Source organism: Rhipicephalus microplus, chromosome X, assembly GCF_043290135.1.
Source record: "Rhipicephalus microplus isolate Deutch F79 chromosome X, USDA_Rmic, whole genome shotgun sequence".
Classification (NCBI taxonomy): Eukaryota; Metazoa; Arthropoda; class Arachnida; order Ixodida; family Ixodidae; genus Rhipicephalus; species Rhipicephalus microplus.
Genome location: NC_134710.1, coordinates 275,988,424 through 276,005,595, shown reverse-complemented (window position 1 = coordinate 276,005,595; position 17,172 = coordinate 275,988,424). Strand labels below are relative to the sequence as shown.

Here is a 17,172-nt window from a genome sequence, read left to right as displayed (position 1 = left end):
ATGAAATCTGGCTGATTTGGCTCGCGAAACCGAAACCGGTGCACCAAGCAGCAAATCTGCCATTCACTTCAAAAACACCCTCGATGATCAGTTGCCGGTTTTAAATTGTGTAAAAAGTTAACATTTCAATTTAAATAATTACTCGCAAAAAATGTTTCTGCATATCTTAAAATACGTTCTGTCAAAGTAAAGGGTTAATGCCGCAGCTATAGCATGTGGATTCCTCCTTTCAGTATTTTTTTCAAACACACGGTACATGAGACCTGGGCCTGCCTCAGGCCCGGGCCTGACCCGAGTCCGAAGCTCATGGGCCCGAGCCCTGCCCGATCCAACAATGCCTTACCCGGCCCAGCCCGCGGTTCGGGTAGGGTCCGGGCCCATGCAGTGCTCTACTTTAAATTACTTCTTTCGTTGTGAGCAGTCAAAGTGCTGCCATCTTCATTCAGGCACGAGGATCCATGCCTTCAAAAGTGCCTCCCGAAGACGCTGAGATCGAGTGGGTAATTTAGCCATTAATCACTTAATATGAATTCAGAAACGCTACTTGTGGCTTGATTGGGGAAGTAGGAATGACAGCGTATCTCGGATGTTAGTTGCCAGTTGAGTTTGTGCTAAAGCACTGAGTTTAAGCTCTACTTCTTTTTGTTCGATGTCTATATACGCTCGCAATTCCTTAAATAATTTTCACGCTTGCACTCGTAAAAATGGGCACACGCCTCGCGAATTCACCAGGTGGTCGAAATTTCCGGAGCCCTTCACTACGGCGTCTCTCATAACCATATGGTGCTTTCGGGACGTTGAACACCACATATCTATTTATCGCGAATTCACAAGTTAGAACTGACGCTGAAGATCAATGTTCATTCTACATTGATAATGAGAGCTTTAACAATGTCTGCTTGTGTTTGGTGGCGATAGTACCGTTTGATGGAAGCACGTTATGCTGACGCCTGGTGCCGCATCTCCAGGCGACTGACATGTGACGTCGATGATCAAGTTTAAAACTTTCTGGTTGCTGACGTTGTAATATAAACCCGGGCACATCATACGGGCAATCGCGCCCAAAGATGACGTCCACAAGCATATTATTACTATTACTCAATATGCGCTCACTGAAGCTCTCGTCATTTGAGAAAAATGGCAAGGAGTGCCCTCTTCTGGCGTTTGGGTAACGTATACCCTTTTCATGCATACCCTGCCACACAGCACTTCAGGAGCGCGAGAGGCAGAGGTCGTACGTAGCTTGAGCCGTGAACTTGCGAAGGCGTTACACTGCCCGCTAGCGTCTATCACTGCAACAAAACACTTAGAATGGAGTGGTAATCGGGGAGCCAACATCCGCTGCGCTGAGACTACCGAAGAGTGCTCTGTCGGCGATCATTAGTGCCATAACGCAGCACTTCACTTCACCACTCCAAAATGGTGACACCCCCCCCCCCCCCGCCACCAAAGGTCACTGTGAAATGGAGATTAGAAACATAAGAAGCGCGTTTGCCAAGGCCCATGCATGTGCGTCCGCGTGGCAATGGTAAAAGCGCCCGGCTCCCATCGTCGCTGACCAAGAGGTCATGGGTACGACTCCGAGGTCACCCAAATTAAGTTAACATTTTTTTCTGCTGTTTTCCTTTGTGATTTGTTCATGTCCTTTTTACCAACGTCACATCCATTACAGAAATTGAATTCTTGGTGAATCCCAGCATACGGCATTTTGTGTAAAAAGCGAAAATTATCCTGCTTTTTGTAAGCGTAAGCATATGCAGACTCGTCGAAAATCACCCCGAGCTGTTGACTGCGTGCGACACATTGTGCCATCAAATGTTTTGCTGCCATATTCTTCACAAGCACCCTAGTGAAGTAATTGTGACCGTCTAAGGCCTATTGGCCACGAGATCAAGCAGAGTCGCCACCTGGTGGCAACTGGCCGAAACAGCGAAGTGTGGATTGCTCCTTCGTCGTCTGCTAGCCACGTCGTGTTTCTATGAGCGTGTACGTCGATCATGCACGTTCTCAAAGTGTGGTTTGTCCGGTCATATCAGCGCGAGTGTAACTGTTTCTACGTATGCCTGAAACAACGTACGAAAGCATTTAGTCTTGCTCAGCTGCTAATGCATTGCAATAAGATCTGCGAGTGCAACTTTCCAGAGTGCTGTTTATTGTCGTCGTACCCTCCATTCACCAGAATAATTTCAGAGTGGGTGCCGCTTTCTGTTTCAAGTGCTCTTGGCATCCTCCCAAACATGAGAACTATTAAATGGTGTGTGAATGCAGCGTTTTATATCGACTCGTTTGTACCAAAAAAACAACAAAAAACAGGCTCTAGGAGATGCACTTGTGCCCTGTTGGTAGGTGTACAACTATGGCACTGTAGTTTATCGATCAAGCGAGGAGCCTTGGCTGTGTTTATCTGGCCGTGGTACCACTAATATAAATAATACTATCACACAAACTGTGAGATTTCGGTACTTACACTGTACTTAAAACAGAGTTACCGTGCGCAACCGTGTGCTTAAATGTGAGAACGCTTTAAAGAGCCCAGACGTGTAAAATTAATTCAGACGGCATGCCTTATATATAATGTCGTATAGTTTCACTGAAATGTTCATCTTTTTTAGATTGTTTTCAGCGTTTGTGTGGAATTGTTAGTGACCGAACGAAGGCAGTGGTAATCTCTTGCCGAAAAAAAAAACATGCTTGCCCCATCAACCAGGCTTGTTGTAATGCCCGTAATCCATTGATGAAAACTTTCCGCTGAACTCGTATATAAGATTTTTACTGGTGCAAGAACATGTACGTACACGTGGTAAACGCAGTGTGGCGCAAAGTGCCGTCAACCACTAAGCTTTCCTGACTAGACTTATTCGCTGTCCAACATTTTATCGTGAACAGAATGAGAGAAGAAAAAATCATATGCGTATAAGGTGCGAACGGTGGTACTTAACTAACCACAGAGATATGCGGCCTTTCTACGATCTTCCTTTCTCTATTTTTGTAATAAGCAGATGACAAAGATGTAAATAAGTAGTTAGATCACGCTACATCAGTGCGTAGAAGGCGGAACACAAGCTAGCCACGTACAACGAACACAGCAAAGGCGTAATTTAGGGCGAAAGCGTGAAGAGGGTCACCCAGCGCGAGCATCCCTATGAAACACAGAATGCACTTTACTCGCGGGTAATGTTAACGTTGTGTTGGCGTCATGCACCGATTCAGTGTAGAAGAGTGTAGATATTAACAGTAAACTGTAGTCAACGCATTTTATCCACTGACAATCTGCTCAGAGCGCCCGCCGCTGCGTGTATTTGTATACGCGCCGCCGACCGCCTATCCAACGGAGGAAGGCCTATCCACACTTGCGCGGGGATGGTGCTGCCACCTATAGCCCGATCTCGCCGCAGCTTTCATTTGTTTCAAAGAAATGTAGCCAGTTGACAGCATTGAGTAGTGTATAATTTTAACTTAGGTCGTGGATGGCAGTAACTCAGCGTCCGTAGTCGCATCTTTTCCGAAGCGCAACTTGTACGGGTCCACACCACAGCACGTGGCAAATTTTGCTTGATACCATGCTCTGGTGGGCCCCACAAGCACGTCGAAACCGCAACAAAATCCTGTGTATGTCACAAATGTTACGCGGGAAAACGCCGTCGGAAAACGCACTGAAGATACGTTCACCGCCCTTGCAACTGCTCGGAGGTGCCCTGTAAAGGCGACGACAGCCAAACGAAGGTCAGGCACCCCGAATGTGGCGTCCCGTGAAAACCATGTATACGTAGGACAAGCCACGTTAGCACGGGAACTCCTCATACTCTTACACTTTCCACCGTTTAGTACCACGCGGCATGTATATATACGATACCACTATGTTACCGAGATCCACCTGAGTTGATAAACAATGTGAGCGATTCGTTCCTTTCCAATGTAAGACGCAATCACCACTGACAAACATTCGCATTCAATTTAGCGTATCGCTCAAACGACAATACGGTGAAAAGTGAGTGCCTTTTTGCGTGAAGATAATCAACTTGAGGCGACCTAGAGTGCCCAGTAGATAGTCATCAACTATCGTATAGCGACAGAAAGGCTACTAGGAGCTTTGATGACCGATCATATTCAGTGACGAGATTAGGAAACATCCAGGCACAGGGAACAGTCCCTGAGCTGATGTTGTACAAATGATTATTGATTGATATGTGGGGTTTAACGTCCCAAAACCACCATACGATTATGAGAGACGCTGTAGTGGAGGGCTCCGGAAATTTTGATCACCAGGAGTTCCTTAACGTGCACCCAAATCTGAGCACACGGGCCCACAACATTTCGCCTCCATCGGAAATGCAGCCGCCGCAGCCGGGATACGAACCCGCGACCTGCGGGTCAGCAGCCGAGTACCTTAGCCACTAGACCACCGCGGCGGGGCGACAAAGGATTATTAAAAGTAGCCTTTGCTCTGCCGTGGAGTGAGTACAATAATACCAGTATTCGCATCCTCATTCCTATTTCAAACGTGTTCGCTGGAGCGATCCAGCACTTGTGAAGAGTACCGGAAACTGCATGCACCTCTACGATGCATGTAGTTGTTTTCAATAAGTGCTGCTCTCAGTGATGGAAGCGACATTTTGTTTGTTTTTTTAGCCGTTTCCAGAGCATACAAAATACTGCTTTGGAGCAGCCATAAGTGTTTTTGAATCAGCAAAAAAAATGCTATTTTGGAGAAGCAATACGTGTTTTTAGTGCATAAGGCAAAAATATTCCGTGCGAATCTTGGAGCAGCGCCAAGTACAGAAGTGTGGAAATACAAGTAAGGAAGGACTGAGGAAGCGAACACCATGTGCTCGTATTCGTCTTTCTTTCGCTTCTTCGGCCATTCCTTATCTGCATTTCCGCACTTCAACCAAACTCGCTCGACGCCTGCGCAGCCCGACCCGCTAGCGTTTACACGAACCTGACGGCCGGCTTTGCGCTCGGTATGCATGTTTTATCGGGTTAATGTAACCATAGCTTGAGAATGGCGTGTATATATAAATTAAGCAATGTAAATGACTTGCAATTAACATTTATTTCATCCAGTTCAACAGTTCGCCGTAACATTTATACCAAGCTGCAGAAACGGTTTATCGTTTCGTCTAATACCAGCACTGGCGTTATGCACTGTAGGGCACCTGCACTTCAGACCCTGAGAACATGTCAACACCTGTGGAACCATGTACACCGAACGGTCAGGATCACAGCGGGCCCGCAGAACGCCATGTCGAAAGTCCGGGAAACACACTACTTCATACTCACGGACAACTTTTTTTGGCAATGAAGGATAAGCTACGGGGGCGGAGCTTCCGTCCATACTACGCGAAGTAGACCGGTATGGTATGATTGATATGCGGGGTTTAACGTCCCAAAACCACCACATGATTATGAGAGACGCCGTAGTTCCAGAAATTTCGACCACCTGGAGTTCTTTAACGTGCGCCCAAATCTGAGTACACGGGCCTACAGCATTTTCGCCTCCGATATGAAAAGTGGTGGCTGTGCGCGATTAGCGTTTCATATCGACGCAAACGCCGCTTGGCGTTCGAGGTATACTTAAAAGGCGTGGCTTTCTCGCGCGTTTAAAAACGCCAAGTTACAATGAATAAATTAAAACAAACACGAATATCTTACTCGTGTGAGCTGCATCCTGTGTCAAAGAAGTACATGCAAAAAATGAAGGCACTATTTTTCATATCTCACGTATAAAATGAGGACACAATTTTGGGACTACATTTATCAGCAGTAGAATAAGCGCCATCTGGCTCTTTCATCATCATCATCATCATCATCATCATCATCATCATCATCATCATCAGCCTGACTACGTCCACTGCAGGACAAAGGCCTCTCCCATGCTCCGCCAGTTAACCCGGTCCTGTGCTTGCTGCTGCCAATTCATACCCGCAAACTTCTTAATCTCATCTGCCCACCTAACCTTCTGTCTCCCCCTAACCCACTTCCCTTCTCTGGGAATCCAGTTAGTTACCCTTAATGACCAGCGGTTATCCTGTCTACGCGCTACATGCCCGGCTCATGTCCATTTCCTCTTCTTTATTTCAACTATGATATCCTTAACCCCCGTTTGTCCCCTAATCCACTCTGCTCTCTTCTTGTCTCTTAAGGTTACACCTGCCATTTTTCTTTCCATTGCTCGCTGCATTGTCCTCAATTTAAGCTGAACCTTCTTTGTAAGCCTCCAGGTTTCTGCTCCGTAGCTAAGTACCGGCAAGATACAGCTGTTACATACCTTCCTCTTAAGGGATAGTGGCAATCTACCTGTCATAATTTGAGAGTGCTTGCAAAATGTGCTCCACCCCATTCTTATTCTTCTAGTTACTTCAATCTCGTGGTTAGGCTCTGCAGTTATTACCTGCCCTAAGTAGACACAGTCTTTTACAACTTCAAGTGCACTATTACCTATCTCGAAGCGCTGCTCCTTTCCGAGGTTGTTGTACATTACTTTCGTTTTCTGCAGATTAATTTTAAGACACACCTTTTTGCTTTCCTTGTCTAACTCCGTAATTATGAGTGGCAATTCGTCCCCTGAGTTACTCAGCAATGCAATGTCATCGGCGAAGCGCAGGTTACTAAGGTATTCTCCATTAACTCTTATCCCTAACGGTTCCCATTCTAGGCTTCTGAAAACCTCCTGTAAGCACGCGGTAAATAGCATTGGGGAGATTGTGTCCCCCTGCCCTACACCCTTCTTGATTGGTATTCTGTTGCTTTCTTTATGAATCACTATGGTAGCAGTTGATCCCCTGTAGATTTCTTCCAGAATGTTTATATATACTTCATCTACGCCCTGATTCTGCAGTGTCTGCATGACGGCTGATATTTCTACTGAATCAAACGCCTTCTCGTAATCTATGAAGGCTATGTATAGTGGTTGGTTATACTCTGAGCATTTCTCTATTACCTGATTGATAGTATGAATGTGGTCAATTGTTGAGTAGCCTGTTCGAAATCGTGCTTGTTCCTTTGGTTCATTGAATTCTAATGTTTTCTTTACTCTGTTAGCAATTACCTTTGTAAATAACTTGTATACTACGGAGAGCAATCTGATTGGCCTGTAATTCTTCAGGTCCTTGTCATCTCCTTTCTTAATGTATTAAGATGATGTTAGCGTTCTTCCAAGACTCTCGTACCCTTCCCGTCAGGAGACACCTCGTAAACAGGGTGGCTAGTTTTTCTAAAACAATCTGTCCTGCATCTTTCAGCAGATCTGATGTTACCTGATCCTCACCAGCAGTTTTGCCTCTTTGCATGCTCTCCAAAGCTTTTCTGACTTCTTCTATCATTACTGGTGGGGTGCCATCTGGGTTACTGCTAGTTCTTATAGTATTAAGGTCGTGGTTGTCTCGGCTACTGTACAGATCTCTGTAAAACTCCTCCGCTATTTTAACTATCCTATCCATATTGGTAGTTATTTTGCCTTCTTTGTCCCTTAGTGCATACATCCGACTTTTGCCTATCCCAAGTTTCCTCTTCAATGCTTTGACACTTCCTCCGTTTTTCAGAGCGTGTTCAATTCTCTCCATGTTATACCTTCTTACATCGCATACCTTACGTCTATTAATCAACTTCGAAAGCTCTGCCAGTTCTATTTTGTCTGTTGTACTTGACACTTTCATGATTTGACGCTTCTTATTTAGGTTCTTCGTTTCCTGGGAAAGCTTGCCAGTGTCCTGTCTAACTACCTTGCCTCCAACTTCCACTGCACACTCCGTAATGATACTCGTCAGATTATCATTCATTGTATCTACGCTAAGGTTGGTTTCCTCACTAAGAGCCGAGTACCTGTTCTGCAGCGACACTCTGAATTCCTGTACTTTCCCTCTCAGTGCTAGCTCATTGATTGACTTCTTGCGTATCAGTTTCTGTCGTTCCTTCTTCAAGTCTAGGCGAATTCGAGACCGTACCATTCTATGGTCACTGCATCGTACCTTGCCAACCACTTCCACATCCTGCACGATTCCTGGGTGTGCAGTCATTATAAAGTCTATTTCGTTCTTATTTTCGCCATTAGGGCTCCTCCATGTCCACTTACGGTTTTCTCGTTTTCAGTAGAAGGTATTCAAAATCCGCAAATTATTGCGTTCTGCGAATTCTACTAGTAGCTCTCCTCTGGCGTTTCTAGTGCCGATGCCATACTCTCCTACTGCCTGGTCTCCAGCCTGCTTCTTCCCTACCTTTGCATTAAAGTCGCCCATCACTATAGTATACTCTGTTTTTACCTTACTCATTGCCGATTCCACGTCTTCATAGAAGCTTTCAACTGAAGCGTCATCATGGCTGGATGTAGGTGCGTAAGCCTGTACTACCTTCATCTTGTATCTTTTATTCAGTTTAATTACAATACCTGCCACCCTTTCATTAATGCTTTAGTATTCCTGTATGTTGCCAGCTATGTTTCTGTGAATTAGGATCTCCACTCCCAGTTCTCTTCTGTCTGCCAAGCCCCGATAGCAAAGGACGTGCCCATTCTGTAGCACAGTATAGGCCTCATCTGTCCTCCTAACCTCACTGAGCCCTATTATATCCCATTTAACACCCTCTAGCTCCTCGAATAGTACAGCTAGACTTTTCTCACTAGATAAGTGAGATAAGGTTCTAGCGTTAAACGTTGCCAAGTTCAGGTTCCAATGGCGGCCTGTCCGGATCCAGAGATTCTTAGCACCCTCTGCTGCGTTGCAGGTCTGACCGCCGCCGTGGTCAGTTGCTTCGCACCTGCTGGGGACTGAGGGCCGTGAGTTATTTGACGTATGCGTGTGGGAGGTAGTGGCCAGATACTGCACCAGGGTGGCCAATCCTTCTCTGGTGAGGGAGTGCGTTCCCGGCGGTGGTTACCGGTGAGGCCGCACCCCAGGCCTCTTTGTTACTATATATGACTGCTTTTATCTCAGCATCCGTAAAAGGCTTGTCTAAATCAGGTTGTGGTGATCCTTTACACTTTCCTTGATATGAAGGCATCGTTCCGTCTTCCCCAAAGCATTTTAGAGGCGAAGCTCCTTATAGCGGCACCCGTTCGTCCCTTGTAGTCATAGTGTGTAACCAGTCTTACGCTTTGACCTCCAGTTTTACGCTTTGACCCTAACCAGTCTTATGCTTTGACTTGATTCTATTTATGCCAAAACAATGTTAATGGCTTGAATACAGATATATATATCTTTTATTATCTTTTTCATTTTTCATATTTCATTATTACAGCTTAATTGGGATTAGTAACTATAACACACATAAAGTAGCCCATTATGGCCTTATTTTTTTCCATCAACCGAGTATCGAGTGCCTCGAATTAATGTATCAATTTGACACCTTTACACGGTGGCACTTGACATTAGGCAAATGATTTTCAGCTGCGTCATTGCAGGACAGCATCAAATTAAACCTCTCTCATCAGTGAGTACTTAAAAACAATGTAGCAAATAATGCAGCAAAAATGAAGTTTTTCTGCTATATTTGTTGTATTGAAGTAAACTGGTTCCAGCTGTAAGAATATATATATATATATATATATATATATATATATATATATATATATATATATATATATATATATATATATATATATATATATATAGCATCTTCACTTGATGCTTCGCTTGAAAAGTATGGTTCACCATGCTGTTTAACCAAACATTCGACCATTATTCCTGGCTACTGCCCTCGGCATAATTTCAACATTTTTTTTTCTCACGAAAATAACGCAACCAGAGCGCCCACCGTCTCCCCTACTTCCTGAACATTGCCTAACAGAACGCTTGAAGTCGAGACGCTGTACGCCATCTTCAAGCGGCTTACGAAGCTGAATTTCATTGTTTAGAAAGATACTACATGTATACTTTCATTTTGCTGTTGCATTCCCTCCCACATGAAAAAGGGTTTGAGAGAAAAAGAGGCACTGTTTTTTGCTTCTGCACGAACTCGTATTTGTATCAACTTCTTTTTCTCTCCCGCCAACACTACTAGCGCATCCTATCCGCAAGGCCATTGCATCAAACCCAGACCGACCAGCGAAAAAGCTCGGCACAGCATCTCTTTGAGCCTCAGTTTCGTGCATGCTTTTTGCAAACTCGTTTTGCGCCGGTAGTTATCTGCGTTTCTTGTGTTCGAAGGGCACTGTGCGGCGTAACGCTTCCGGCTGCGCTCAGGAATGCCGCAACAACGGCGCAACGATGGCGTGTATACTTCGGGGGGGGGGGGGCGTACTTGAAAATGAGAGATGGAGGGGGGGGGGGCAAAAGGACAGAGCACTGAAAAAAGGCCATTAGCCTTCCCACGAGACCGTGAAGAAAACGCATACGCATACTCACACACTCACGCACAGGGGGACGGAGGTTGCACTATGTTTCTTTCTCTCTGTGCGCACCGTTAAGTCGGTTAATGCGCTTCTTCATTCTAAATGAGAGTTCGTCCAAACACGAAGTGAAGAAAGAAGTCTGGCTTTGGGACGCTAAATCTCACATATCAATCAATCAAATCAATCAAGAAAGTCAAGACACCTCAACGCCGACCAACAACAGTAAAAGTGCCAAACGGCGAAACAGATGGCACGAAAACTTATCTGCGCACGCCCGGGCGGGCCTATCGATCCGGCAGGCATGGGGGTCTACGTGAAGGATAACTGTTAAGGTAATTATAGCCAACTAGCTCAGCTTTCTATTGTTCTGCAATGCATTTCCTCTTTTCTAGAAGATCACTGGTCTTCGAAGGGTCCAGTATTGCAGCGTGCCTTTCGCAACTGTCTGGTAAACGCGCAATATATACCTGGAAATATAGTATATAGGCACCGCTGACAAGATGACCACACTGAAAATAAAGCTATAACAGAAGTGAACCTGGTCATCCAGTTAAACAATATAACCTAACGCTTTCGATTCCCCCCACCCCACCCCACGACGAATTGTGCGGACTTTCACTCACTTGTGCGGCCGTATAACGAAGGCTTTTCAGTCCGACCGAGAGGAAATCAATTTGCACGCGCGCTAGCCGACAGGGGAAAACAACAACACACACAAGAAACCTTATGTTAATTGAAGTCGCGACACACAACTTACTATTATTATTATGACTTTGCTCGATGCTACTTGCGGAGTGTATACATCAATTGCTTGTATCGCTATATTTACTTTCATTCATTCATGTTTACCCACTGGTCTCTTCCTCCTAACAAACACTGGTCTCTTCCTCCTAATTACTAACATGCCCAAGCATTTCAAGAAAAAAATGAACTTGGAAACCAATGACTAAAATTAAAAAAGAAGACGCAGCCTGAATTGCACCACTAGGTCACCATCCTTCGACAGGCTTTGCACACACAGTACATAATGTACAATGCTATCTTTGCAATGCAGTTCCACACTTTGTGTGCTGACAAGATTCAGCAGTATTTTGCAAGCTTCATCATTTATCCTGACTTGTCAGCTGAAGAGGGAGAAACACAATATAGCACCGTTCAAACTTGCACAAAATAGGGCAAGTTCATTCATAAAGGCACAATGAACAAAAATTCCTAGCCATGCTTACATTACCAAGGTAAATCATCAAGCTATATCCGTGTCACTACAATAAACTTAAGCAAGAAGACATTTTCTGAAAAAGATTTCCACGCACATACACACGACCACAGAGCAATCTCTTTTTCAGGAGAGGTCTTTTCTGGCAATGGCGTATGACGAATTCTTTCACGGTGGTGGTAAAAGAGTAGCCTCGAAACCAGCGGGCACCAGTGATTTCCAACACTGCAGCTCCCGTGCAGACACGATCCAAATTTGTCCTTGACACAAACCCAGAGCGCTCACAGAAACAAACGACATTGTAATTAGCTATCACTTCGTGCAATCTCAAGATCAGAATAAAGTATCAGGTTGGCTGTTTTGTTATGGGCAAGATAAGCTGTTTTTTTAACGACACCTACTAAGCCTATGGAATCATGGCATCAACAAACATATATAAACATCCTGGAAGAAATCTACAGTGGATCAGCAGCCATCATAGTGCTCCATAAAGATTGATTGATTGATTGATATGTGGGGTTTAACGTCCCAAAACCACTATATGATTATGAGAGACGCCGTAGTGGAGGACTCCGGAAATTTAGACCACCTGGGGTTTTTTAACGTGCACCCAAATCTGAGCACACGGGCCTACAACATTTCCGCCTCCATCGAAAATGCAGCCGCCGCAGCCGGGATTCGAACCCGCGCCCTGCGGGTCAGCAGCCGAGTACCTTAGCCACTAGACCACCGTGGCGGGGTTCCGTAAAGAAAGTGAAAGAGTACCAATAACAAAGGGTGTAAGATTAGAGAATACGATCTCCCCAATGCTATTTACCGCGTGCTTACAGGAGGTTTTGAGAGGCCTAGAATGGGAAGAGTTAGGGATACGAGTTAATGATGAGTACCTTAGTGCCCTGCGCTTCGCCGATGACATTGCATTGCCGAGTAGCTCAAGGGACGAATTGCGATTGATGATTACTGAATTAGATAAGGAGAGCAGAAAGGTAGCTAGGGCTTAAGATTGATCTGCAGAAAAGGAAGTAATGTACAACAAACTCTGAAGAGAACACTGCTTCGAAATATGTAGCAGTGCACCTGAAGTTGTAAAAGAGTACTTCTACTTAAGACAGGTAGTAACCCCGGAGCCGAACCACGAGATTGAAGTAACTAGAAGGATAAGAATGGGGTGGAGCATATTCGGCAAGCATTCACAAATCATGAATTGTAGTTTGCCACTAACCCTCACGAGAAAGCTATATAACATCTGCATCTTGCCGGTACTTACCTACAGAGCAGAAACCTGGAGGCTTGATTAAATAGTAAACGTCGCGCCGAATGAACAACCACACAGAGAAAGAAACACACATAGCCACCACGGGCGCTTCTTTGTGTTTCTTTCTCCGTGCGGCCATTCATTCAGCATGACGTTGACTATTTAATCAAGACATGCACCAACTAGCCCAACAGCAAGTTCTCCTGGAGGCTTACAAAGAGGGTTCAGCTTAAATTGAGGACAACGCAGCGAGCGATGGAAAGAAAGATGGTAGGACCTTAAAGGACCCCTGACACCAAATTTTAGAAACTTGAGATGCTTGCGTTGTTTTATAGTCCTGAATGCGGGTCCACCTGTGACTGATTATTAATGGCGAGCATTGCCTAGAAGATATTTTAATTTGTTTTAAAAGTAAGGTTGTGTGCTCCTCCAAGTATCCAGGTACAATCGACATTTTATGTGGTTTTACGAAGACCGGGGATCCCCTTATGGCGTTGCAGAGGTCAAGAACACTTGCGCAGCGCACAGACTCGCAACCGGCGAGGCATATTGTTCATCACCCCTCTCGATATGTTGTAGGGCTGCCCTCGAGGTGATTTGGGCTGCTTATGCCAAGAATGTTTTTCTGTTTTCTGAGGAAGACACTCTTAAAGCCCCCACATTGTTTTATTCTTCACCGCCCGTGGCTGCCCCTATATGAACACAGCGGGTTTTAGTGTCACCGAAGCTTGAGCACACGTGTAGCCTCAGACGCTGCTCCACTGTGGGGCGCTAGTTCCTCAAGGTATCATCAGGGGTATGAGCCGGCAGCTCGGACACAGCGTAATGGAGGTGAACCAAGACGTGTACGAGCCTGGCGCTAGCCCCTTTGCACAGGATGGCATTCACAACAGTGGTGCGACGGGCAGGAGGGCCGGTAATAGAATGGGTCGTCAAGCCACAGCTTTTTTAGGGAGACCCAGAGCCCTGAAGCCAACAGTGTAGCCAAAGACAATTCTAAAGGGGCACCAATATTCAAGCCACATGAGATCCGTGGGAGAAGAAATCGACGTAAGCAGGAGGGCCGAGCTAAATCAGACATAGGCTATATTAACATGCAGGGTGACGAAAATTGGTTAAAGTGGGAAGAGATAGAAAAGTAGTTAAGGCAGGAGGAGCTGATGGTATATGGGGTTGTGAAGACGCATCTTTGGAACATGGAGCAACCACCTTGAAATCCCGACTATGTATGGGAATATTGCAATAGAACAGAAGACAGCAATAAGGGGGGTGGAATTGGGGCATTTACACATAGAAGTATAGCTTAGCAAAGAGTCAAGCGGAAATGCACAGAACATTTATTGTTAAAAGGAAAAATAGCAAGGCAGATGACACTCCTTGTTTTGGTGTACTTGTGGACGGGAGCAAAGGCCAGAGTGGAAATCGTGGAAAGTATAACAAATGACATTGAGGAATTAGGAGAAAAGTACGAGATAGTTATACTAGGAGATATGAATGCACACATAAAAGATATAGATGGGTATATTGACCTAACTAGCAAAATTATCATCATGTGTGAAAGGCATGATTTGATCATTAGAAACAGTACTGAAAAGTGTGAAGTGCAAATAACATCGGAAGTAGGAAGGTTGCAGTCAACAATATATTATGCACTGTCACATACGATGTATGATAGGCTCAGGGGAATGCACAGAGACCAATGTGGCTCCAGAAGTCTGGGTAGTGATCGCAAAGGTATCATGCTAAGTTTTGGAAGAGCAATGAAAGTAGAAAGGAGACAAAATGAGCAACTACAGGGGAATGTTTATTTAGAAAGGCAAACAGAAATTGCTACTAAACAAATTGAGAAAGTAATCACTGAAAACAGTAGATCAGTGTGGACATACACGATTCTAATTTGACTGTTGGAGCTAGAGCTTGCTAGGGAACGTGACAAGTCACCCCAGAAAAGAAGACACAAGCCCAAGAGTTGGTGGGATGAGGAAGTTAAGAGAGCCATAGCAAAACGTCAGGAAGCCTCTAGGGAACACAGACATGCTAAGCAGCGGGGTAAACCGACAGATGATGTTGAAAGAAAATGAGACATCTTTCTAAGTGATAGAAGGGAAGCATCCCTCCTGATCAATGAAAAGATTAGAAGAAAAGGTGCTCAGTGGCTGGCACAAGTACATAAAAAGAATAGAAAGGCAGCTGCAAAATCTCAGAACCATCTGAACTCCCTAGAAAATGAGACAAGCCTAGAGCAGAGGTTTATAACTACAGCTCAAGGTGTTAGGCTAGATGGGGACGAAGCTATTGAATATATAAGAACAAGAATGGTAGAAAAATTTCAACCAGGAAGTGCCTTATGCACCCTTAATAGACAAAAATGCATCAAGTGGTGCAGTGGCTCTATTTTCACGAGAGTGGGAAAGGGCTGAGAAGGGGGTTCTTAGCAGTAGTACACCAACAGGCCCAGATAGCATTCCAATTATGCTGATAAAGGAATAGAGTCCCAAGTTTAAGCAAATTGCAGAAAGGAAACACAGTCCGCTGTGGCTAGCTTTTTTGGATATCAAGGGAGCATACGATAGCGTGGTTCAAGAGGAATTGTGGGGAGAACTGAACACAATAGGTGTGGAGGTTGGAGTCGCTAAGCACTTAAAGGATATCTATAGAAGTAGGTAGGCAGATGAGATTAAACATTTTGCTGGTATAAAATGGCGGCAGCAAGCACAGGAGCGAGTTGACTGGCAGAACATAGAAGAGGCCTTTGTCCTGCAGTGGACGTAGTCACTGCATCCCTCACTCTGTGGCTCTGTAGCCCTCACTAGATTGCCAAGAAAAGTTGTCTTCGAGCATGGAAGGGCAGAAGACGGTACGTGTTAGGTGCCAAATTTTATTGCACAGCTCGTCGGCGAAAACTCCTAAATGTTTATTTACAACGACGAGATCACGCAGTACATGGCACAAATACAGTTGATCCAGGAAACAAATCTAAATTAGCGAAAATGCACCTGAGGGCGCGGTTTCAAATGTTATGTCAACACTATCCAAGCACAACGCTCTGCCACTGGTAAGCAGCTTTGCTTCTTCACAAAAACTTGCTCAGCATCGCATGAACTTCGGCAGCTGATGTTCTTTTGTCAGGGTCTTGCACAGAACAATTGCGAACCACCTCTCTGAGCTGAAACAGAAGACAAAGTAGGAGTTATAGAAACAAGACTTTGATCTTCACTACATGTAAAATACCCAAATCAACAAGGCCAAGATTCGAAAAACAAAAAATCAAGCTGACACATAAGACACAACTTGAGCAGCAATGAGAGACCACCAGACTGTGACTTTCAAACCTATATAATACATAAGATAAATTTGCCAGTTTTTTGAGTGATGATCTGGTACCATGTACTAGGTCGTACAAGTTTTCCTCACACGCTCCAGGAAAATGTCGTAACTCTTAGTTATTTTCATTTGTGACGAGGTTTATTAGTCGATAACGACAACGGCAAGACAGCGTGAAGAACCGTCCAGCAGAGATCAGCACAGCAGCGAGCCGAAGCACGAGCCGAGAGAGCCGGGCGTTGGCGATGCTGCTCGCCGCAGGCACATCTTCACAGTCGCCCCCGCTGAAAAAGGAGCCACCCTGGCGACTTAAGAAGTGTGAGGCAGAGGCTCATGGTATGGTTTCAATCAGGAAACATGGACGATGTCACGTTCGCGCCGGCACATGTCGTCCGATCTGGAAACTGGCTCAATTAGAAAATTAACCGGAGAGGTTTTCTCCAAAATGGTGTAAGGCCCCTCGTACCGGGGGACAAGTTTCGAGGAGAGTCCCGGTGTTTGGTGTGGAATGGCGAGCCACACAAGAGACCCTGGGGCATAGCTGGGATCTGAAAGGGCGGTGCTACGGTGTTCTTTCTGGCGTTGCTGCTCTTTTGAGGTGAACGCACGGGCGAGCTTGCGGCACTCTTCGGCTTGTCGAGAAGCATCAGAGACAGGTGGGCACTCGGAAGCATCAGGACGGTAGGGTAGTAGGGTGTCGATTGTATGGGGAGGCTCGCGTCCATAAAGAAGAAAGAAAGGTGAGAATCCCGTGGTGGTTTGAACTGCCGTGTTATATGCGAATGTGACGTACGGGAGAACACGGTCCCAGTTGCTATTATCAGATGCTACGTACATTGAGAGCATATCACCCAGCGTGCGGTTGAACCGTTCCGTTAGCCCGTTAGTCTGCGGGTGGTATGCTGTCGTTTTCCGATGAATGACGTGGCATTCCGAAAGCAGAGTTTCGACGACCTCGGAGAGGAAAGCGCGGCCTCTGTCACTAAGGAGCTCTCGAAGTGGACCATGTCGAAGGATAAAGCGACGTAAAATGAAAGAGGCGACATCCTGAGC

General features: G+C 45.3%; 1 protein-coding gene across 5 annotated transcripts in view; it reads right to left on the bottom strand.

The window, feature by feature from the left end:
- LOC119161481 (uncharacterized) overlaps positions 1-17,172 on the bottom strand; it is a 192,759-nt gene that overhangs the window by 91,554 nt on the left and 84,033 nt on the right. For 2 of the 5 annotated variants that reach the window (XM_037413976.2, XM_037413974.2), the window contains exon 6: positions 15,658-15,961. The exons of the other annotated variants lie outside the window; for them this stretch is intronic. In XM_037413976.2, the coding sequence (XP_037269873.1) occupies positions 15,869-15,961 (93 nt within the window). In that variant the 3' untranslated portion in view covers positions 15,658-15,868. Of the gene's footprint in view, positions 1-15,657; positions 15,962-17,172 lie in introns of those variants that run through there. 5 annotated transcript variants of the gene reach the window in all.